Source organism: Saprolegnia diclina (assembly GCF_000281045.1).
Source record: "Saprolegnia diclina VS20 unplaced genomic scaffold supercont1.49, whole genome shotgun sequence".
Classification (NCBI taxonomy): Eukaryota; Oomycota; class Saprolegniomycetes; order Saprolegniales; family Saprolegniaceae; genus Saprolegnia; species Saprolegnia diclina.
The window spans coordinates 240,096-260,444 of record NW_008246116.1 but is presented as its reverse complement, the minus strand read 5'-3'; the positions used below and the strand labels follow the sequence as shown (position 1 = coordinate 260,444).

At 56.7% G+C, this 20,349-nt stretch overlaps 8 protein-coding genes and 1 non-coding gene across 12 annotated transcripts; 2 read left to right on the top strand and 7 right to left on the bottom strand.

Annotated features, from left to right (window-relative positions):
- Positions 1-48: 48 nt before the first annotated feature.
- On the bottom strand, positions 49-846 carry SDRG_12409 (hypothetical protein; the record flags this gene model as incomplete). Its single annotated transcript, XM_008618482.1, has 2 exons — positions 98-846; positions 49-53 (listed from the first exon to the last, which is right to left on the bottom strand). The coding sequence occupies exons 1-2, from the start codon at positions 828-830 to the stop codon at positions 49-51; spliced, it is 738 nt and encodes a 245-aa protein (XP_008616704.1). The 5' UTR covers positions 831-846.
- Positions 847-2,936: 2,090 nt separating this feature from the next.
- Positions 2,937-4,264, bottom strand: SDRG_12408 (hypothetical protein). Its single transcript, XM_008618481.1, has 3 exons — positions 3,574-4,264; positions 3,330-3,511; positions 2,937-3,284 (listed from the first exon to the last, which is right to left on the bottom strand). Exons 1-3 carry the CDS (start codon positions 4,198-4,200, stop codon positions 3,032-3,034), a joined length of 1,062 nt encoding a protein of 353 aa, XP_008616703.1. The 5' UTR covers positions 4,201-4,264; the 3' UTR covers positions 2,937-3,031.
- A 367-nt stretch (positions 4,265-4,631) lies between these two features.
- On the bottom strand, positions 4,632-5,852 carry SDRG_12407 (hypothetical protein). Its single transcript, XM_008618480.1, has 4 exons — positions 5,616-5,852; positions 5,257-5,568; positions 5,028-5,206; positions 4,632-4,974 (listed from the first exon to the last, which is right to left on the bottom strand). The coding sequence occupies exons 1-4, from the start codon at positions 5,832-5,834 to the stop codon at positions 4,713-4,715; spliced, it is 972 nt and encodes a 323-aa protein (XP_008616702.1). The 5' UTR covers positions 5,835-5,852; the 3' UTR covers positions 4,632-4,712.
- Positions 5,853-6,762: 910 nt separating this feature from the next.
- SDRG_12406 lies at positions 6,763-10,067 on the bottom strand. 2 transcript variants are annotated; one of them, XM_008618479.1, is made up of 4 exons: positions 9,669-10,067; positions 9,297-9,623; positions 9,054-9,232; positions 6,763-7,056 (listed from the first exon to the last, which is right to left on the bottom strand). In XM_008618479.1, exons 1-4 carry the CDS (start codon positions 10,020-10,022, stop codon positions 6,810-6,812), a joined length of 1,107 nt encoding a protein of 368 aa, XP_008616701.1. In that variant the 5' UTR covers positions 10,023-10,067; the 3' UTR covers positions 6,763-6,809. The 2 variants fall into 2 exon arrangements, with proteins under 2 accessions (XP_008616701.1, XP_008616700.1); XM_008618478.1 differs by lacking the exon at positions 6,763-7,056 and adding an exon at positions 8,661-9,003.
- Positions 10,068-10,671: 604 nt separating this feature from the next.
- On the bottom strand, positions 10,672-11,972 carry SDRG_12405. 2 transcript variants are annotated; one of them, XM_008618476.1, is made up of 4 exons: positions 11,622-11,972; positions 11,254-11,577; positions 11,026-11,204; positions 10,672-10,973 (listed from the first exon to the last, which is right to left on the bottom strand). In XM_008618476.1, exons 1-4 carry the CDS (start codon positions 11,955-11,957, stop codon positions 10,712-10,714), a joined length of 1,101 nt encoding a protein of 366 aa, XP_008616698.1. In that variant the 5' UTR covers positions 11,958-11,972; the 3' UTR covers positions 10,672-10,711. The 2 variants fall into 2 exon arrangements, with proteins under 2 accessions (XP_008616698.1, XP_008616699.1); XM_008618477.1 differs by having other exon boundaries at positions 10,672-11,204.
- A 603-nt stretch (positions 11,973-12,575) lies between these two features.
- On the bottom strand, positions 12,576-14,198 carry SDRG_12404. 2 transcript variants are annotated; one of them, XM_008618475.1, is made up of 5 exons: positions 13,804-14,198; positions 13,441-13,755; positions 13,213-13,397; positions 12,807-13,165; positions 12,725-12,752 (listed from the first exon to the last, which is right to left on the bottom strand). In XM_008618475.1, the coding sequence occupies exons 1-4, from the start codon at positions 14,131-14,133 to the stop codon at positions 12,889-12,891; spliced, it is 1,107 nt and encodes a 368-aa protein (XP_008616697.1). In that variant the 5' UTR covers positions 14,134-14,198; the 3' UTR covers positions 12,725-12,752; positions 12,807-12,888. The 2 variants fall into 2 exon arrangements, with proteins under 2 accessions (XP_008616696.1, XP_008616697.1); XM_008618474.1 differs by having other exon boundaries at positions 12,576-13,165.
- Positions 14,199-14,713: 515 nt separating this feature from the next.
- On the bottom strand, positions 14,714-16,078 carry SDRG_12403 (hypothetical protein). Its single transcript, XM_008618473.1, has 4 exons — positions 15,717-16,078; positions 15,354-15,668; positions 15,117-15,295; positions 14,714-15,067 (listed from the first exon to the last, which is right to left on the bottom strand). Exons 1-4 carry the CDS (start codon positions 16,044-16,046, stop codon positions 14,788-14,790), a joined length of 1,104 nt encoding a protein of 367 aa, XP_008616695.1. The 5' UTR covers positions 16,047-16,078; the 3' UTR covers positions 14,714-14,787.
- Positions 16,079-16,848: 770 nt separating this feature from the next.
- Positions 16,849-16,919, top strand: SDRG_12402. The gene has a single exon. It is a non-coding gene; the product is annotated as a tRNA-Gly (tRNA).
- Positions 16,920-17,941: 1,022 nt separating this feature from the next.
- On the top strand, positions 17,942-20,271 carry SDRG_12401 (hypothetical protein; the record flags this gene model as incomplete). The annotated part of the gene is made up of 3 exons (XM_008618472.1): positions 17,942-19,432; positions 19,493-20,204; positions 20,255-20,271. The coding sequence occupies 3 exons, from the start codon at positions 17,942-17,944 to the stop codon at positions 20,269-20,271; spliced, it is 2,220 nt and encodes a 739-aa protein (XP_008616694.1).
- Positions 20,272-20,349: the final 78 nt, after the last annotated feature.

Genomic DNA, 20,349 nt, shown 5'->3' with positions numbered 1-20,349 from the left:
GCGACGCCTTTCTTGAGGCCGGCGGTTTCCGTCTTTGCCAGCGCTGCCTTATACTTGAGCGCGAACGACGTCATGGCGTTGAAGACGTGCACGGTACGAATGTTGCTCAGCGCTTCCTGCGCGATGCCGCCCGCCTCGGCGTACGCGTCGACGCCGGCTTGGGTAGCCGCGGTAATCGCCTTGATCATCCAGTAGCCGCTGCCAGCGACAAGCGGCGAGACGGCCAGCAAGACGAGCGCGAGCTCCCAGCCGTATACCAAGGAGATGATGACGCCCGTGAGACCCATGGTGGAAAAGTTGATGGCGTCCGCGACCTTGCGCCCAAGACCTTCTTGGATGATGAGCGTCGTATCCGCGACCCGCGTCGCGAGTTGCATGGGGTCGTTGACGTCGAACCAACCGACTTCTTGGCGAAGGATGGCCGACGCGTAGGCGTGGCGAAGGCGCTTCGTCTGGCGCGCCGCCGCAATCGAAAAACATGCAATCTGCGCGAGGCCGCACAGAAGCGCAATCGCCGCGACGGCGGCAAACTGGATCACGACGCGGCGGATGCCCGAGCGAAAGGTATCGGAATCGTCACTCAGGCGGTTGGGGCCCACGGCGTTGAGCGCATCACCAAAGAAGACGATCTGAATGCACTGAAGGACGCCCGTGGTCATCGCGCTCAGGGTGCCGAGCGTGACGAGGACCTTGTCGGTGGTGTCGGCAAACGAAAAGAGCTTGGCGACAGACACCATGGCCGGCGTCTTCGCGATGGGAGGCGCGCCGGCTTTTGGCGTCGAGCTCGGTGCATATGCACAAGCATCGTTGTTGGTGGGACTCGATAGCATTGTTTGCAAAGACGCTGCGATCAAGCCAATTCAAAACTGAGTTACTGAGAGCATCGATTGGGACCGCCTACATTCGCGTCCTGAAACCATCATTCTACGACGCGGCAACGGCAACATGACACAACCAGTGGCGAGGGTGCCACGACTCTAAAACGCCAATGCCGCGTGGACAATGGAATGTTCAAAGAAACATCCGTGGTAGATCGAGTTGGCACATGACAGCAGCTGCTCGCCGCCAATAGAATACAAGTTGTCCGCCACCCGGCTGAAGCTTGGTAGCATCCGTGTCCAATGCGGGCATGCGACTGCAGCGGCGACGCGTAAACAGCAACGACCACTTGCAGGAAAATGCAGTTGGCGTCGGTTTGAGCTCGTTTGAGTCCCAAGGAAGAAAGTAACATGGTGTGGGCTTCACAAGCTCGTCAAGCAATAATACCCAGCACAGATGGCATTACGGCTGACGTTACTTGTGGAGTCCATGATAGCGTCAAATAGTGTAGTATAATAAATTGTTATACTACACGTATTGTTATTAACAATACCCTTGATGGCAACCGGATTCGTTGCTTGTACTGGACGATAGGGTCGCTGCGCCGTCCTCTGTATTCGGATCACAAGTCGTCCATTATAACCCTCCGGTTGATCTTGCACGCTTCCGTTTCGGTACTGTCTTTGGCTCACCAGCCGAATCTTTCGCTGATAAGGCTTCGGACTCAGCGCTCGCGATCAAGGCAGTTACCATTCCGCACTGCACGCCCAGCACTTGGCTTGTCATGCCGTGGTACCATCGCTAGCCGAGTTGCTCAACGCTCTCCGCGATGACCCAAAGTGTGTCCAGAATGGCTCACTGCCTTTACTCTGATGCTTTGCACTCAAATGCACCGAATATGGCTCATCAGCCAATCATGTGCACGTTGGCTGCTGTCAATCTCGCACAGCTTACCCTCGCACCCCTAGGTAGCGAACTCATTACCGTAGCCAGCACGGCCGCGGTCATTCTCATCAACGGCGTAATGAAGTCGTTCATGTACAGGCTCCTCGAGGACGCGACCGGCGAAGTCATTGCGGGACTTGAAGAAGAGATGGAGCGCGGTCTGGCCCAAGAGGTGCGAAAACCGTGCGCTTGCGGTGCAGATGCTAGAGTCGCCCGAAACGCTTGGCGCCAGTCACACGCTCGTCACTCTCGTTCTCTTTGACCGAGCGCATCTTGCGTTTGGACGCGAGATTGAGATTTCAGTTCCACCGATAGTAGCGCCGGGAACGCGTTGGATCGACCTTTTCTTGCTCGAGATTCAACATGTCTTTGCGATCCCACCGGACGCTGTGCGTTTCGTCAGCCCAGTGCAGACGTCGAACGTGGACGTGACCGAGATGGCGCATCTGCCATGGTTCAACCGCGACCAAGCTGTTGGTGCCAACTTTATGTCACCATGGACGTTCTTTGGCGATCGATTCGTCGTCTCGGATGCCCGTGTGCCCAACAAGGTACTAGTCTCGCCAGACGAGCGGCTCGGGCTCCAAAGGCGCATTGATGCAGCAAGCAAGGGTAGTATAATGGTGGACGTCGGGTGGTCGGTCCGCACGGTCGACATCTCTTCGATCGCACCCGCCCAAAACAACGGCGCGCGGTCTTCGTAGCGCCGCGTAAACGTCATATATAAATCAAGCGTACAAAATTGAAAATGCATTGACACTGTTTAAACTCGGTACTAGCACAGTATTTTGGTTCCGTCATCCAGTTGACATTGTCGCCGTACATTGTACTCGGTATAGAGCTCCAACGGCGACGCTACACAGCTTTTCGTACTCCCCACACCATTGTCGGACATTGTGGCGAGTATGGGCGATTTCATTTGTTGGTGTGCTTCGGGCAATCCCTTTTGTCAGCGACCAAGTGCCCACCCAAAATGTGGTTATTTCTGGTGTTTATGGCGAGCGCCAATAATAATGGCCTGACGGGAGCGGTCCATATGCCAATACTAGCACTGCTCGTGTACCAGGCGGATGGACCTCTCGGGGCGCAGCTCACTCCCAACGACATAGTGCTGGCGCCAACTCCCACGCGTTTAGGCGTAGCGCTACGTATGGAGGCATTTGAATTTGTGCTTGCTAATTCAACGCGACCCCGATTGATTGATTGATTGATTGACAGATTGATTGACTGAGTGATCGAATATATAAACAAAAAGCGCAATGTACAACTAGACAACGCCCCTTGCATTCTGGATCTGGAGCGCCGCATAGTCTTCGAGGACTTTCGGGTCGCACTCGTCGTTGGTGAGTTGCTGGCATTTACGAAACGCAACGTCGGGATCGAGGACGCTGCAGTCGATGCCATAGTCGTGGAGGAGCTCGTCTTGCCACGAGACCATCTTTCCACCTTTCAAGTACGGGGCGTTGTAGAGCATGACGCGCAGCCGCGTCTTGGTGAGACTTGCACGCTCGAGCACATACCTAGTCGTATACATTCGGATTCTGAGATCCAGATCTGATAGGTACCAAAACATGCGTGGGCGCCAGTCGATGTTTTCATGCAGCCGTTGGTCGTGGAAGAAATTCCCAAAGGTAAAGACGATGCGGTCGTCGGTGCAAAACTCGCGGCAGACGTAGTAGTTGGTCTCGCGTTCGCTCCGCACATTACGTCGATAGAGCATCTTCTCGGGCGAGATAGCACTTGTGAGCTAGTACGGTAATACATCGTTAGACAACATGTACATTGGCAATGTTTGCCGACAACGTCTACCTCGGTGTCGAGAAACTCAGACATGTAGGCGCTTGTGTCGCCTTGCATCATGGACCAGATCGGCGCCTTGAGCGCAGCATACGTGTCGAACAGCGGAAGGTCGTACTCGACCTGAATACGCCCGACGAGGTCGAGGTGCCCGTTGCCAACATCGAGGAGCACGTTGTCGGCGAGCGCGCCGGCGCTTGGAAACTGCGCGTACGCAGCCATGCGGTCCGTGTTGTGGTAGAGGTGCTGGCTAAACCAGTCGAGGCCGAGCTTGCGCGCTGCCGGCTCGGCCAAAAGCGACGTCTTGGTCCACCCAAAGGGCGTGCCGGCGAGCGGCAGGACCCGCGTGCACATGGACGCGACCCACGCCGTCATGGCTTCGCCCACGTGGCGCGTCGCGTTGTACTCGCTGCGCAGCTTGTGCAGCGTGGCTTGGGCGGCGGCGTCGCCGCGCCGCGAGACGGCAGCGAGGAGCTGGCCGAGCTCGAGGAGCTGCGCCTGGAGCGTCTCTCGCTCCGAGATGTGGCGCTCGCGGTGGCGCTTCTGCTTCAGGCGGTTGCGCAGGCGCTGGTGCTCCTTCTTGGCGAGGACGAGGTCTGCCTCCGAGAGGCTGCTGCGGCTGCTACCGGGCGATTCCATGTCGTCACGTGCTGGCTGCTAACTGAGTTGATCCACGCGTGGGACAGGAGCTGGGTTTGATTGGCTGATTTTCGAATCTGTTTCCTGATTGGCCCGCTCCCCTACCAGAAAGCACCCGCGACGAACATTCCGCCAACACACATCCTCCTCCTCGATGTTGGCTGGTGCAGCACCGCGTTTGATCTATTCACATATTCATGTCGTGTTGTGCAGACTTGATGGGTCCGAATGGTGTCGTTGTGTACACAAGTGTCATGTTGAGCGTGCAGACGCGCGTAACGTGAAATTCCATCAATAAAAAACATTTCCACGGATGAATTTGCCGTTTTGCGGTTTTGGCGCCAAAAATACCCCGTCGCTCGGTTAAATGCAAGCTCTGGACATTTGAAGACGAGAAAAAAGCACAATCGTCAAGCAATGAATGCTTTTGACCGCTTTGAAAAATACAAAAATGTAGTTATTTCTCTTGCGTACTGCTACAGTTACTGTACGTAGTTGTATGAAAGAGGCGCTTACGGGTCGTCTTGAGGGGTGGTCGACTGGACGGCCGTCACCACCGACGTCGTAAACGAGTCTAGTTGCGATAATGCGAACGGCTGTATCACGCGCTTGCAATGCTCGAGCTGTTGATCGGCGGCAAGTCCAATCAAATGGATGTATTCCTCGGCAACTTCGTCTCGCCACGGCACGATGCGGCCATCGACGAGCTGCGGGCCATTGTACCATACGACACGCAGCCGCGTGCGCGTCGCCGACACTCGGTCGAGTACATACCTACACCACACAATAGTTCAGTCGACCATGAATATGACAATGTGTCCACATACCAAAAGAGACGCGACCGCCACCGCGACGCGCGCGGGAGCTTTTCGTCATGGCCAAAGTTGCCACAGACAAACACAATGCGGTTGGCGCCGCGGAATTCGCGGCTCACATAACAGATGTGTTCGTCGAGCAGCGGCACATTGCGCCGGTAGACCATCTTGGCATCGATGGCCCTTGTCAGCTAGTGGTACAAATAGTGTGTTTGGTGGATGGAGGAAAGCCAAAATGTACCTCCACATCAAGAAATTCAGAGACGTTGGCGACCGTGTCGCCGCGGAGGTGCGCCCACATGGTGTCGTGCAGAGCATAGTAAGTCGCTTCGAGCGATCGCGCAAAGTCGTGTTGCTGACATGCGAGCAGCTCGAGCGACGCGCCGGTCTCCCACAAGCGAATCGGCTCGGCGACCGCGCTCCCGTCGGACGGAAACGCACAAGTCTGCAGCAAGCGGTCCGTATTGTGGAAGAGATGCTGGCTATACCAGTCAAGTCCGACCTTGCGCCCGACCGCGTCAGCGACGAGCGTCACGCCGTGGCAGCCCTCGGCCTACACGTTGAGTGAGAGCCGTATTACGAATTGGTGCGCAAAGTTACCGACGAGGCGGCCCAGGGCGCGAGCTGGGCACAGAGCGGCTGTGGCGTCGTCGTTGGCGCCCTCGGTACCTTGGTCCGGCGTTTCTGCAGCGCTCGCAGGACGTTGCGCAGCTTGTAGACCTCGTTTTGAAGCGCGTCCCGCTCGGCGCTCGACCGCTCCCGGAATCGCTTCTGCTTGAGCCGGTTGAGCTGGCGCTTGTGGTCGTCGACGCCCCTCATCCTCTTGGCACAAACGCCATGCGACAAATGCGGTGCAAGGTGAATGTTTGTGGGTACTGACATGCATTCTCATTCTTATCCTGCTCATTTTGCTGAACTGCCCATTGCATCCGATTGGCTATTACATATGCGTATCGTTGTCCAGAGCGCGTGCAGGCCGATACCCAGATTTGACACCTTGAGGTTAACATACGGGCACCCGGTCTTTGGTTGTACTAAGGATGTTTTGTCAACGAAAGCGACGGACGTAAAACTCCAGTTGTTGGGCGTCAAGTGCGTCCTTGTATCTTCAGTACTGACTCCACGAGGACGAGCCTGCAATGCATTCAATTCAATACCGCCACGACCACCAGTGAGGTGATATGGGTTGCTTCGTAGGCATTGCTATTGCGACGCCTACGAAGCTTGACGAGAGTTCGCCACATAGAGACCCACCCATCCCGGTCCGTTGACCGGTTGTCGTTCCAAGTTGCTGCGCGCAAGGGTCGCCGCGACGCTAGGAAGCAACAGCCTTCTGCAAACATCAACAATTTATTACTCAGTTGTCGAATCTCATGGGTTGGATGGTACCCCACTGGCAGCTTCTCCGGCGCAGACTGTTGTTGATCGTCCCTTGGCTTCTCGACCGACCGACATGGACGCAAAGATGAGCATTTGTGAGGATGAGTCTCAGGAACACCACGACAGTCTTGGAGATCGAGCCGCGTCGAATAGCTGGTATGGCCGGCGTGAAGAACCCAAGGCCATACTAGTGCCCCGCTGCGAACGAGATCACGCAAGCACGACGTAACCATGGCCAGACCGTCAACACGCTGGTGCAGACGACGCGTGTGTCGTGTCTCTTTCAGTTGCAACCTCGGAAAGGCACCTAGTACGAAAAGCGGTACGAAAGGTACTCGGCTTCCCTCGCAAACCGTCCGCAAGAAGCCACAAATTCACGGCAATAGATGAAATGTTTACAAATCCCTTTTTAAACTACGTCGCGTCACTGCGGAGGGTCAAGATTTCAACGTCGCTCGTCATCATGGGCCGCCAATCGCGGTCAATCGACTGTTGGTACTCAGAAAAGAGGAGGTCGTCGGACCCATCCGGCACGTCAACGCCTTCGCAGTTGCACATGTCTTCCTTCCACGTCAGGACGCGACCTTGGACAACTTTGGGTCCGTTGTAAAAGAGGGCTTTGATCCGCGTCTCGGTCGGCCCCATGCGCTCGAGCACATACCTACACCCTTTGTACAGACATGTTGAGTCAAATAGCAAAGATGTACCAAAACATGCGCGGGCGCCACTGGAGGTTCACGGGCTGGAGCGCGTCTTGGTTGAAATTCCCAAACAAAAACACGATCCGGTTCTCCGAAACAAACTCGCGACAAACGTAGTAGTTGCTCTCGTCCGCCGTGAGCGCCGTGCGCCTATACACCATGCGTGGGTCGATGCCACGCACGAGCTGCGCCAATGTTCATGCTGCGTCAGAACATATTCATACAATATGAAAATAGTACCTCTTCGTCAAGAAATTCTGTCCCGCACGGGTGCGTATCCCCCCGCATCTCGGCCCAAATTTTGTCCTGGAGCGCCGCAAACGTCGCCTCGAGCGAGAGATGATTGGTTACTTGAATGCGGCCAATGATATCCGCAAAGCCGTTGCCGCGGTCAACGACCACGAGGTCTTGGAGGCTGCCCGTCGTCGCGTGGAGCCCGGTCGCCGTGAGTGCGCGGTCCGTGTTGAAATACATGTGCTGCGTAAACCAGTTGAGCCCGAGCTTTCGCGCTTCGACGTCGGCGAGAAGAACCGTCGGCGACGGCAAGTGCCACACCTACACGCTATGTGAGCCACGAGCACAACACCAACGACGTAAACGTACGATAGCCGGCGACGGCGGCCGGGTCATAGACCCGACCCACGTCGTCATAAGCGCAATGCGCTTGCTGAGCTCTTCGCACTTGGCGCGCAGCATCTCGAGCGAGAGGCGGGACTCGACGCTGGCCTGTGCGAGGCCGGCGGCGACGTCGCGCCATGGCACGAGCGAGCTCTTGTTGGCGGCGGCTAATGTCGGTAGCAAGCGGCTAAGCTCTTCGACTTGCGCGCGGAGAAGCGAGCGTTCGGTCGTAAACCGGTCGCGGTGGCGCTTCTGCTTCATGCGGTTGCGCATCCGCTGGTGCTCGGAGCGGCCCGCGCCGTCCTTGCTGCTGTCGTCGAGCAGAACCATGGCATTGTGTTGCCAATGGCCACAACAATTGACTACATTGCGTATGATTGGCCCAAAAGAGCCAATCGCAGCACGTCGTTTGAAGGGCTTGGCTTACTAACCTGCGTGAGAAAACGACGTCCGCGAGTTGCGTCGAAAGCCGAAAGAGGAATTTCGTTGTGGCCGCGATGATGGGCTGGTGTCCTAGGACACTAGCGCATGCGCAGCTAGGTACCGTGAGATTTTTTGCGATACATGATCGATTATGGCGAAAGCGATGGCCGTCAACGGCACCCGAGTTAGTGGCGGCGCACTTTGTCGGGGGCGCGTAAAAGACCACCAGGAAGAAACGAGGAAGAAGATTTCTGGTCACGAAAACCATGTGTGCGTATGTGCATAAACCGCACTCGTGCATACGACGACCCCGTTCAAGCGAGGCAGGCGCACGCGCTAGTCGCCCTGAAGGGCAGTTGGGTTCGCTGAGAGACCGATTTTGTTGTCGAATATATAAACTCCAAGGCCAGTATCAGGCAGTGAGTATCAGGCTCGCCTAGCAGGCACTGATGCGCACCTGATCCCAGTGCCAAATTCAACAATTCTCGTCCCATGGGCCATGCAAAAGGAACTAACGTTAAAAACGAAACCTCATTTTTTGTTGAGAGCATTACGCCTTGTCGGCGGCGGGTCGATTGCAGAGAGTATTGAGATGCGACCGAGTCGGAACTGTACTTTCGGGCGGCAGCGCTATGACGCCAAGGACGCTGTCGAGGAACGCCTGCCAACCGTGCTCGACGACCAAGTGCTGGTACCGCGCAAACGCGTGGGAGGTCGTACTAGTCGCGACATTGCACTTTGCAAATTGCTCGATCCGGAGCAAATCGTCGCGCCACGTCATGATTTTGCCGTGCACAACTTTTGGGCCGTTGTACAACATGGTGCGGACGCGTGTTTGGTTGGGGGCGACGCGTTCGAGAACGTACCTACATATTTTGAAATCACGCATTTTAGACATTGAGCACTGCAGACGCACCAAAAGAGCCGCGGGCGCCACATGTGGTTGATAGGGTGGAGGACGTCTTGGCTGAAATTCCCAAACAAAAACACGATGCGGTCGTCGGATGCAAACTCGCGGCAGACGTAGTAGTTGCTCTCTTTCGGCCCGAGCGGAGTGCGGCGGTAGAGCATTTTGGGGTCGATCGCCGCCGTTGTCTACACAGCAGTATCGGTCAAGATGTTCCTTGTCCCAAATGACAATATTAATGTGTACTCGTACCTCGGTGTCGAGAAATTCCGACATGGACACGTGCGTGTCGCCGCGCAGCTCGGCCCAAATCTTATCGGCGAGCGCGCTGTAAGTCTTGTGCAGTGGGAGGTTGTACTCGATTTGAATGCGCCCGAGAATGTCCGACAAGCCGCTCTCAGCGTCGTCGGTCACAAGGACGTCGTGGAGTGTCCCGGTGGACGGAAACCCAGAGAGCTGTAGCATGCGGTCGGTGTTGAACAGCAAGTGCTGCGAGTACCAATCGAGTCCTCGCTTACGCGCTTCCGGGTCGGCGGGCAGCGTCAACGTCGTCAAGCCACGCAGCGGGTTGTCATCGAGCTAGAGAACACGATGATACGTGTGGTACGTATATGATGTTCGTACCTGCAAGGGCGACGGGACCGACTGGCCGACCCATGTCGCCAGCGTACACGCGAGGTTCTGCATTGATGCGGTGGCGTCGCGTAGCACCTGCAACGTGAGGCGCGACTCGGCATTGGCCTGCGCGAGGCCGGCGGCGACGTCCTTCCACGGCAAGCACGAGGTCGACATCGGGGCAGAGGCAGGCAGGCGTGTCGCGAGCTTGGCGACGACGTCGCGGAGCTCTGCGAGCTGACTCAGGAGCTCCTTTCGCTCGGTCGTGAACCGGTCGCGATGGCGCTTCTGCTTGAGCCGGTTGCGCAGACGCTGGTGCTCGACGCGCGCTTCCATGAAAAACACAAACTCCGACGCTGGCATGGTCGGAAAGACCAACAGTCTGATTGGATCTGATTGGTCCACGGCACTCATTGCGGTGGTGGATGGCTTGTTGAAGCTCGACTACGACGCTGAAACCCATCTATCTTTTGATCACTGGGTGGAGGAATTTGCTCGTGCGGTCGTCGACTCTCTGTGCAAGCAACTGTCGTGGACAACGAGTCGAGCGATGCCAACGAGTGGGTGCAAGTCCGTCCTTTGCACCCTTGGTTTTTTTCGCCAGTTATGAGACTGCACCGGTACACCGGGGCAGGTCGAATCTTCAACGACTGGTTGTATCTTGATAAATGTAAAGTATACAAGGGAAGGGGGTTATCAAGTGACGACTGGGAAAGATCTCGGGCCTCACTTCAGATTCGTACACTCGGGCTTTCCACCTGCCCGCACGCTATTTGCGCTGCAACGTCTGTGTGCTGTCTTTGCCTCGCCTGGTCAACCCTCTGCAAGCATCTACGACCTCTCTTACCAGTCTTGTTGTACCGTTAGCTTTTGCGTTTCTGGTGAGATCCATGAGACTCAAGTCATGCTGCAGAGGTGATGTGGCACGCTATATCGTCCGGTTGTCGTGTGTTCCAGAGCCTTCCAGAGAGGCACGGCTGGTCGTACCGCGGCGAATCCAGAACAAAAGGAATGTTGACTCTCCTCCATATTCACTTAGCTCGTCGGGTGAATCAGATTATCGATGGCGCGTCCGTCGCGTCGGCACTATTTGCTAAGAACGCAAAGTCGCTCGTGAGCAGTGGCATCCAATCGCGCTCGAGGATGTGCTGGAATTCGGTAAACTGCGCGTCGTCCGAAAGATCTGAAACGTCCAAGTCCAACGACGCCATGTCCTCGCGCCACGTCATTGGTACGCCACGGTCGATCTTGGGGCCCGTGCACGAGACCCAGCGCAGCCGAGTTTGGTGCGGCCCCGCCCGCTCTAGCAGAAACCTAACACCACATATCCATGAGATGTTTGCGTATACATGTAGAAAACGTGTACCAAAACATGCGCGGCCGCCACATTTCGTTCACAGGTTGGAGCGTGTCTTGGTTGAAATTACCGGTCAAAAAGACGATACGGTCGTCCGAAGCAAACTCGCGGCTCACGTAGTAGTTGCTTTCGTCCGCGTCCATTGGCGACCGCCTGTAGACCATCTTGGCGTCGATGCTTTGTGTCATCTACCATCGTCAGCGTAAGTGAGCAGGCGATTTGATGTCGATCTTGTACCTCTTCGTCTAGAAATTGCGAGACCCACGGATACGTATCCCCGCGCAATTTACGCCAAATCTTGCTCTCGAGCGCCGCGTACGTTGCCCACAGTGGTGCGTCGTACACGATCTGAATACGCCCGAGCACATGCAGTAGGTCGTCGGCCGCCGAGCCAAGGACTGCAATGTCGCGGACTGTGCCTTCTGACGGAAAGGCGGCTGCCGCTAAAATGCGGTCCGTGTTGTGGTACATGTGTTGCGTGAACCAGTCAAGACCGAGCTTCCGCGTCGTGGGCTCGGCGTGCAGCGTCACTTGGTTCCAGGCCAAGACATTGCTGCCCGTCTAAATTGCGTTTGTTTAGACTGGAAAGTGCAAAGTGACTGTACCGGCAAGGGATGCTTGGTGCTCGCGGCCGCGACCCACGCCGACATCGCGCGCGCAAGGTGGTCGAGCGCGGCTGCGCGCTGGCGCAGCAACTCGAGCGTCAGGCGCGACTCGACGCTGGCCTGCGCCAGGCCGCCAGCGATGATCTTCCACGGCAGCGACGTCTTGGGCGGCTTGCGAGTCTCAAGTCGCGTGACCACGGCGCGCAGATCGTTGATGCGTGCGAGGAGCTGCTTGCGCTCGGTTGTGAACCGGTCGCGGTGGCGCTTCTGCTTGAGCCGGTTGCGCAGTCGCTGGTGCTCGGCGCGGCGAAGCGCTTCCGACGTCGGCTGCGGCATGGCGTGTGTTCTCGCTAATGGAATTAACAACGCGCCATCAGGTGCACGCTCCCACTCTCGATCCATCTGCCACAAATATGCTCGTTTATTCCTGTTCTTGGACCTTGAAATGCATAGCGATGCACCAAACCACGTCTTCTCTGCACATTACCTTGTCGTTTGTTGTGGCAACGGTGCAAATGTCATTATCACCTGGCACGAGTCTGGTGCAGCAGTTCAAAGAAAGCGTGTCAAGTTCTCCGACCAACTGCGTGAGAAGACGAAAAGTCCACTTTTGGACAACTGCAAATCCGATCCAACTTGAAACTGTGTGCCTGTCCATTGAAAAGTCGAGCCAATGTGCAATCCGAGAAAAAATTGGGAAACATTCGCGGCAACAATATCAATTCTGAAGTGGTGACGAGTTCGTATTCAGCAAGACTACTGGAGCTCGACGTGGTCATGGCGTCAAGTAAACAAAGAAGAGTACACCCGGAGTTGTGGTACCCAACTACGTGTGTGTTAGCCATCGAGCGTGCGTCGCAGCCAAGGCCTCTGCGTCATCGTTGTTCCAGAGACACTGCAGTGTTTACACCCACCTTGTACCACCACGATCAAGTTGAACGTGCGAACACAGTAACGAGAGTGGCTCGATTAGTAGCTCCGCTTGGCTACCGCATGAGCCGTTACCGCACACCTCGGGATGTACCGCCGCCGAGTGTGTCCGACATCCCAAACGGCGGCGACGCGGTTTCGCAAGACCTCGGTAATGGCCCCGGGCATACTGCTTCTAGCCGCGTGACTAGACTTTGAGGACTATCGACGGCGCAGCTATGATTCGTTGGGCGAGGTATTCCCTCAGTACATTACCCTTCAAGTGCCACATTGAGTGAGCAACCCGCCATCGGCAACTTGAGGAAACACGGCGAGGACTTTTCCTCTAATTTCATCATTATGCAAGATCCAGCAGTTCGGTGGCCATCGACTCGGGGCTCGCCTCGGGCAACAGCAGCGCGGTGTAGTCGACGTCCATGATTGGCTGTACGTGGCGGCGTACGAGACGCCGGAACGTATCGAAGTCCAGAGCTTCGGCGTCCGGGGCGGCCGTGAGGTTCATCAAGCCCGTGTCTCGCTGCCACGGCACGAGCGTGCCGGCACGGATTTTCGGGCCATTGTACAACATGGCGCGAAGGCGCGTGCGGTGTGGCCCAATGCGGTCGAGGACGTACCTAGAACGCCACTCGACCTTTTTTTCTTTCAAGATCTCGAGCCGTACCAGTACATGCGCGGGCGCCACTGCAGATTTGCCGGCTGCGATGCGTCTTGTGTAAAGTTGCCTTGGGCAAAGACGACGCGATCGCGGGTGCGGACTTCCCGCGCGACAAAGAAGTTGGACTCGTCGGCCGAGATGGCCGAGCGCAGGTACGTCATGCACGACGGGTGCTCGATCCGCGCAACGAGCTAGTACAATTACTTGCGAATCACGTGGAGAGATAAGACGTACGTCCATGTCGAGCGGCTCGACCGCGCACGAGCTGTTGACGCCGGTGAGCTCGTCCCAAATGCGACCGCGGAGCGCGGCGTGCGCCGTCTCGAGCGAGAGACTGTACTCGATCTGGATACGCCCGAGGAGGTCGGCGACGCCATTGCCACAGTCACGCACGACCGTGTCTTTCACCGCACCATCGCACGGAAAGGCGCTGAGCTGCAGCATGCGTTCCGTGTTGGCGTGCAAATGGCGCGTGAACCAGTCGAGGCCCAGCTGGCGCGCGCAAGGCTCAGCGACCAGCGCGATCGAGTTCCATGGCTCGGCTTGCATCTACAGGCGATGACCATGAGCCATGGGTGGACAGAGAGAAGGCCGTACAGGCACACCGCGGGCAACGGTCGAGACCATGGACGCGAGCGACCGGCTCAGCTTCTCCAGTCGCTCTCGATGCGTATTTAGAGCGACGCGCGTTGCCTCGGCTTCCGAAGCCTCTTCGGCGAGCGTGGCCGCAATCGCAGTCCACGGCACGAGCGTCGAGGTCGGCTTCGAGCGCCGGGCGCTTAGCTTGGCAGCGCGGCGCAGGCTTCGCCGGAGGTCGGCTACCTCGGCGAGGAGTGCGTCGCGCTCGGCGTTGTGGCGGTCGCGGTGGCGCTTCTGCTTCTGCCGGTTGCGCAGCCGGAGGCGCTCGCTCGCCGCGTCGTCGACCATCGCAGCTCAAAATAGCGGGTTCGACGACCGACACTCTGAGAACCTGCATTCCCATTCGTTCGATTACCAGACAGAAAGGCGTGGTGTGGCATCTCGTCACGCGAGCATTTGACATAGTAGTAGCCTGACGACAGATAGCCGGACCGGAAACAAGGCTTTTCCTATCACAACGAGGCCAAACTGCCCCACTAGGTCGTTGGTCCACTGGGTCATCGAGCCGTCATCGCAAGCTGTGCAATCCCAGCTAGCAACAGCAACTAGCAGCAACCACATCGTGTAAAGCTCTGCAAAGTACAACGGACAATGTACAATGTACAGATACACTGTCGCAGTGTCCACATCACCGTGTTTGGTATCACGGCAAACAAAACAGTACACATTCCAACCCTAACCCCTCCGGCGACTGGTGGTGACGAATCTTGCGTCCCACCGTAGTATGGGAGCAAATTTCGCGTTTCTTACATTAATGACCACAAAGACGTCGACTGCATTCAGTCTAGCAAGCATCTTACTCGCGCGCCAGGGCTCATCGGGTTGTTCTACGTGGGGCGTTTCCGGTCACTCTAAAGACCAAAATGGACTATAGCCTCTTTAGAGATTTTAGAGATACAAATGTCTTGTTTTGATTATACACTACCAAGTACTAAGTCTATCTTACTTGATGCGGTGGACGTTTTCGACGGCCGAGCGCTCGATCTCGCCCGCCTGCAGCGTCAGCGACGCATAGTCGACACGCAAGAGGTGGTAAAACTGCTCGTCGACGAGCTCGCGGTACCGCGCAAAGAGTTGCGCGTCGGTCTTCTCGGGGTTGTACTCGTTGACGCTCTCCAGTACGTTTCGCCACGTATTGAGTCGACCATAAATCATTTTCGGGCCGTTGTACATGATGACCTTGAGCCGCGTCCGGTGCGGACCATGGCGCTCCAAAATATACCTATTCCAATAATTTCCTTATCCAATAAAAGAGCAAAGGGTCGACGCACCAGAAGAGACGCGGGCGCCATCGGTGGTTCTCGGGCTGCCGGGCGTCCTGGCTGAAATTCCCAAACAAAAACACGATGCGGTCGTCGGTGCAAAACTCGCGGCAGACGTAGTAGTTGCTCTCGTCGACCTCGAGTACCGTCCGGCGGTACAGCATGGTCGGGTCGATCGCTTCCGTGAGCTATTTACATAAATTCGTATTTATACGAGAGTGTGGAAAATAGTAGACAATATTGTACCTCTTGGTCGAGAAACTCGGACACAAACGAGTGCGTATCGCCCCGCAGCTCGGCCCAGATCGTATCGCGCAAGAGCGCATACGTCGCCTCGAGCGACTGGTCGTAGTCGATTTGAATGCGGCCAATGAGATCGACGAGGTCCTGGCCGAGCTCCAGGATCAAGTTGTCCATGATGGCGCCATGGGACGGGAAGTTGCAGAGGGCGACCATCCGCTCCGTGTTGAAATACAAGTGCTGCGTGTACCAGTCGAGCCCGACTTTGCGCGACGCAATGTCATCCACGAGCGTAATGTTGATCCAGCTAAACGGAGCCGCCTAGTACAGCTCCCATGCGTTCGATGATCGATATCGAGCAATACGTACCGGGAGCAGGGTTCGGCTCGGGTGCATGGACGCCACCCAGGCTTGGATGCGGCCGCTCAGCGCCAAAGTACGCTCGAGCTCTTGGCGCAGCATGACGGACGAGAGCCGCGACTCGACGGTCGACCGCGCGAGGCCGGCGGCGATCGTCTTCCAGCTCAAGAGCGTGTCGTTGGGCTTGTGCGCGGACGCTGCGAGCGCCTTGCAGAGCGTCGCGACCTGCGCGCGGAGGCTTCGGCGCTCAGCGGCCACGCGCTCGCGCAGCCGCTTCTGCTTGACGCGGTTGCGGCGCCGGAGGTCCTCGGCGGCCGCAGCGAAGCGTTCATCGTCCATCGGAAAAGCCAGCACCTATTTTTGAAGCACCAACATTCCGAAATTCTGGCGTATGATTGGTGGCTTCCTCGGCAGGGCTCTGGCGCCGCCACGTAAGCACACTCTTAACCACAAGCGTCGGGCTGTGTCGGAGGGTTAACGCCGTCCATTATATCATTTGTAGAAGGAAGCCAAAAGCACTCATGGCCGAATTGATTGTCTCGAACCGCGCTTCGATAATGTTTCGAGGAGGGGCGAGGGAGACCGAGGTTGATGTGTTGGCGACCTCCCACGCAGCTTCATGGACTCTAGCTCGTGATGCGACGCATACTGGCTTTCGCTTTCGAGGCACTTCTTGCATAGTCGTCCGGCTTTATCATCCAAGCGAGCAGGACGTCCGTAGACGAAGGACCGCCATCGGGGACCCACAGGACGCGTTTTCCATTGGAGGGTGGAGCCGAAGAGTTGGCCACTTTAAACGAAAAAGATCTCGGTACACCCTTCTCGGTGGGACAACCGGAGTTGAAGCCACTTTGGTCGCGGAGCGAGGCCGCGCATGTAGTGCACATTAGGATTTAAGGTAACTATGAGTCTCACCAACCTGTGCCAATTTGCAGGAAGTGGACTAGCGCGTGAAAATCTGATGTATTTATCCAATTTTATTGCGGTTAATTATCTGCATCCGCTTCACTTAGCACGATCCTTGTAGTGTCGTTCGGGCGACGGCCCCTCGGCGGTAACTCACCGTAAACTTGTTGCTTTCCAATGCAATAAAGTATATTATTCTCTATATATTTGTTTTAAATAGCACGGTATGTGAAGTGCACCAATGGTTTAGTGGTAAAATATCTGGTTGCCATTCAGATGCCCCGGGTTCGATTCCGGGTTGGTGCATTATTTTTAATTACTCGCGCTTATCACCAATCGGGGCACACTGGCCCACGGGTAAAAGTATGGGTAAAAGTATATATTGTGTGTGCTGTGACGCTGCGCTGGTGTCATTGCTGACCAGACCGTGGATGGATCCCGAGGTCAAGATTATAGCCAATTGCATGTCTGTTTGTAGGCGTCTTGTGTGAGCTTTCTGGGCGTTGCGCCAAGGCAGCCTACAAACCCAGCACAGTGCATTATTCAGGCGTTTTGACTTTCTTTACACAAGAAAATCTCGAGACACGGGAACATGACACATCGGTTTTGGTGTTGATGCCCTCTTTGGACACGAAATACCGATGTCACCATTATATACCGGTACGCCGTTGGAGTCCCAGCTTTCGCCAGCATCCGTAGTCTCTATTGTAAGCTCAATTCACATCCTAGTTCTCCTCAAGGGCACGAAACCCAGGTTTTTCTATCATGGACAATAATGTCACACGAGTACACTGGACCGCAACGTTGTTTGGTCGAATCCTATCCGGACGATGATTCTGTGAGCTTCTTTCAGAGACTGCCTGTCATGTAAAGACAATGGAATCGATGCGACGTCCAACTGCATTTCCCGCAGGTCGGGCGTTGCTGTTCGCGTCGCCGCTGCAGTCGAATGTCTTAGGCCAACTGCATTTGCAACTGAGGCAACAAAGCGTTAGGCGGTAAACAACTTGATTACTATTGGCAACGAGTGCTGCCAAATGCCAACTTGACCTACCATGGATGTTTCTTTGAACATTCCATTGTCCACGCAGCATCGCTCTTTCAAAGGCGTGCACCCTCGTCACTGACGTTGTCGTGCTGGCTGCAGAGAATGATGGTTCCTGGGCGCGAGTGCAGTCGAGCCGATCAAATGAACTCAGTTTTGAATTGGCTCGGTCGCAGCGTCTTAGCAAACAATGTTATCGAGTCCCACAAGCAACGATTCTTGTGCATATGCACCGAGCTCGACGCCAAAAGCCAGCGCGCCTCCCATCGCGAAGTCGCCGGCCATGGTGTCTGTCGCCAAGCTCTTTTCGTTTGCCGACACCACCGACAAGGTCCTCGTCGCACTCGGTACACTGAGTGCAATGACCATGGGCGTACTTCTGCCCATGCAGATCGTTGTCATTGGCGACGCCCTCAATACGTTGGGCGCCAACCGCGTGACCGACGATTCCGACAACTTTCGCTCGGGCATTCGCCGCATCGCGATCCAGTTTGCGGTCATCGCTGCGATTGCGCTTCTGTGCGGCCTCGCGCAGATTGCGTGTTTTTCGATCGCGGCGGCGCGCCAGACGAAGCGCCTTCGCCACGCCTACGCGTCGGCCATCCTTCGCCAAGAAGTCGGCTGGTTCGACGTCAACGACCCCATGCAACTCGCGACGCGGGTCGCGGATACGACGCTCATCATCCAAGAAGGTCTTGGGCGCAAGGTTGCGGACGCCATCAATTTTTCCACCATGGGTCTCTCAGGTGTCATTGTCGCCTTGGTGTACGGCTGGGAGCTCGCGCTCGTCTTGCTGGCTGTCTCGCCGCTCGTCGCTGGCAGCGGCTATTGGATGATCAAGGCGATCACGACGGCCACTCAAGTCGGCGTCGACGCGTACGCCGAGGCGGGCGGCATCGCACAAGAAGCGCTGAGTAACATTCGCACCGTGCACGTCTTCAACGCCATAACGTCGTTCGCGCTCAAGTATAAGGCAGCGCTGGCAAAGACGGAAGCCGCCGGCCTCAAGAAAGGCGTCGCCATCGGCGTTGGCACGGGCGGCATGTTCTTTGTCATCTTTTGCACGTACGCGATCGGTATGTACTACGGCGCGGTCAAGGTCGCCGATGACCAGATCACCGGGTCGTGTGTCGGCAGCGGCTGCTACGACAGCAGTCGCGTCCTCGTCATCTTCTTCTGCATCATCATGAGCTCGATGGCGCTTGGCCAAGCCAGCCCCGGTATCCAAGCCATCTTTGCGGCCCGTGCAGCTGCCCAAGGCGTCTATGAACTTATCGAGCTCGAGTCCAAGATCGATGCGGCCGCAGCGTCGGGCACGACCTTGCCGTCTGTCCGCGGTGATATCACGCTGGCCAACGTTTCGTTTGCGTACCCGTCGCGACCGGACGTCCGCGTCTGCGCCGGTTACTCGCTCACGATCCCGGCAGGCCAAAAGATTGCGCTCGTCGGTGCGAGTGGTAGTGGCAAGAGCACGATTGTCTCGCTCCTCGAGCGCTTCTACGACCCGCTCTTCGGCAATGTTCTGCTTGACGACTACGACCTCAAGGACCTCAACCTCAAGTGGCTCCGATCCCAAATTGGTCTCGTGGGCCAAGAGCCGTGTCTGTTTCAGGACACGATTGCCAATAACATTCGCCATGGCAAGCCGGACGCAACGGTCGACGAGGTGATTGCGGCCGCCAAGCAAGCCAACGCGTACGACTTTATCATGGGGTTTCCGGACGGTTTCGACACCGAAGTCGGCGATCGCGGCGCGCAGCTCTCGGGTGGTCAGGTATGTCGTCCTTTCTCACTTTGCAACTTTCTACGAGGATATGAAACCGTCAATGTGTAGAAACAACGTATTGCGATCGCGCGCGCGATCATCAAGAACCCGAGCATTCTGATTCTGGACGAAGCGACGTCCGCGCTCGACACGGAGAGCGAGCACATTGTGCAGGCGTCATTGGACCGTCTCGTCGCGTCGGGCAACCGGACGACGATCATCATTGCGCACCGCCTCTCGACGATCCGGAACGCCGACCGCATTGTTGTGCTCCAAGCTGGTCGTATCGTGGAAGATGGTGCACACGACGAGCTAGTGGAACGTCCTGACGGCCTCTACAAGGCGCTTGTCGACGCGCAGATGAAATCTTCTGAGACCACCGACGATGCGTCCCCCGTCGCGACGGGCCACAATCGGCTGCAGCACAAGCCGGCACTGACGACCGAAGTCGACGCGATGGCACCGTCGATCGAGTCGGCGTCGGAGACGGATGCGTCGCTTGTGTCGGCGCCCGTGCCGCTCATGCGCGTCTGGCGCTTGAGCCAGCCCGAGTTCTTCAACCTTGCTTTGGGCAGCCTTGGTGCGCTCGTCAACGGCGCCGTGTTCCCTGTCTGGGGTGTGCTCTTGACCAAGTCGATTGTGCTTTTTTTCCGCGTTGATCTCGGTGCCGATGCCATGCTGCACGAAGCGTCCATCTGGTCGGGCGCGTACGCCGCGTTGGGGGCCGTCTTTTTCGCGGCCGTTGTCATCCAGAACCATCAGTTTGCGATTGCTTGCGAGCGTCTCACGTCGCGCATTCGGGCCATGTGCTTTGACGCGATGCTGCGTCAGGACATTGGCTGGTTTGACGACGAGAAGCACTCGGCCGGTGCCCTCACGACGCGCCTTGCGACCGACTCGGCCGCCATTCGCTCCATGACGGCTGA

What these genes read in the sequence shown, in the direction of transcription:
- SDRG_12407 (XM_008618480.1), bottom strand. Translation starts at nt 5,834, where the DNA reads ATGAGGGGCGTCGACGACCACAAGCGCCAGCTCAACCGGCTCAAGCAG. An exon ending in CTGAATTTCTTGATGTGGAG is followed by an intron (nt 5,207 to 5,256) that starts GTACATTTTGGC and finishes TTGTACCACTAG; the next exon opens with CTGACAAGGGCCATCGATGC. An exon ending in TGGCGGTCGCGTCTCTTTTG is followed by an intron (nt 4,975 to 5,027) that starts GTATGTGGACAC and finishes TGTGTGGTGTAG; the next exon opens with GTATGTACTCGACCGAGTGT.
- SDRG_12403 (XM_008618473.1), bottom strand. Translation starts at nt 16,046, where the DNA reads ATGGACGATGAACGCTTCGCTGCGGCCGCCGAGGACCTCCGGCGCCGC. An exon ending in CCGAGTTTCTCGACCAAGAG is followed by an intron (nt 15,296 to 15,353) that starts GTACAATATTGT and finishes TTATGTAAATAG; the next exon opens with CTCACGGAAGCGATCGACCC. An exon ending in TGGCGCCCGCGTCTCTTCTG is followed by an intron (nt 15,068 to 15,116) that starts GTGCGTCGACCC and finishes TTATTGGAATAG; the next exon opens with GTATATTTTGGAGCGCCATG.
- SDRG_12405 (XM_008618476.1), bottom strand. Translation starts at nt 11,957, where the DNA reads ATGCCGCAGCCGACGTCGGAAGCGCTTCGCCGCGCCGAGCACCAGCGA. An exon ending in CGCAATTTCTAGACGAAGAG is followed by an intron (nt 11,205 to 11,253) that starts GTACAAGATCGA and finishes TGACGATGGTAG; the next exon opens with ATGACACAAAGCATCGACGC. An exon ending in TGGCGGCCGCGCATGTTTTG is followed by an intron (nt 10,974 to 11,025) that starts GTACACGTTTTC and finishes ATGTGGTGTTAG; the next exon opens with GTTTCTGCTAGAGCGGGCGG.
- SDRG_12408 (XM_008618481.1), bottom strand. Translation starts at nt 4,200, where the DNA reads ATGGAATCGCCCGGTAGCAGCCGCAGCAGCCTCTCGGAGGCAGACCTC. An exon ending in CTGAGTTTCTCGACACCGAG is followed by an intron (nt 3,512 to 3,573) that starts GTAGACGTTGTC and finishes TTACCGTACTAG; the next exon opens with CTCACAAGTGCTATCTCGCC. An exon ending in TGGCGCCCACGCATGTTTTG is followed by an intron (nt 3,285 to 3,329) that starts GTACCTATCAGA and finishes GTATACGACTAG; the next exon opens with GTATGTGCTCGAGCGTGCAA.
- SDRG_12406 (XM_008618478.1), bottom strand. Translation starts at nt 10,022, where the DNA reads ATGCCAGCGTCGGAGTTTGTGTTTTTCATGGAAGCGCGCGTCGAGCAC. An exon ending in CGGAATTTCTCGACACCGAG is followed by an intron (nt 9,233 to 9,296) that starts GTACGAGTACAC and finishes ACTGCTGTGTAG; the next exon opens with ACAACGGCGGCGATCGACCC. An exon ending in TGGCGCCCGCGGCTCTTTTG is followed by an intron (nt 9,004 to 9,053) that starts GTGCGTCTGCAG and finishes CAAAATATGTAG; the next exon opens with GTACGTTCTCGAACGCGTCG.
- SDRG_12404 (XM_008618474.1), bottom strand. Translation starts at nt 14,133, where the DNA reads ATGGTCGACGACGCGGCGAGCGAGCGCCTCCGGCTGCGCAACCGGCAG. An exon ending in TCGAGCCGCTCGACATGGAC is followed by an intron (nt 13,398 to 13,440) that starts GTACGTCTTATC and finishes TAATTGTACTAG; the next exon opens with CTCGTTGCGCGGATCGAGCA. An exon ending in TGGCGCCCGCGCATGTACTG is followed by an intron (nt 13,166 to 13,212) that starts GTACGGCTCGAG and finishes GTGGCGTTCTAG; the next exon opens with GTACGTCCTCGACCGCATTG.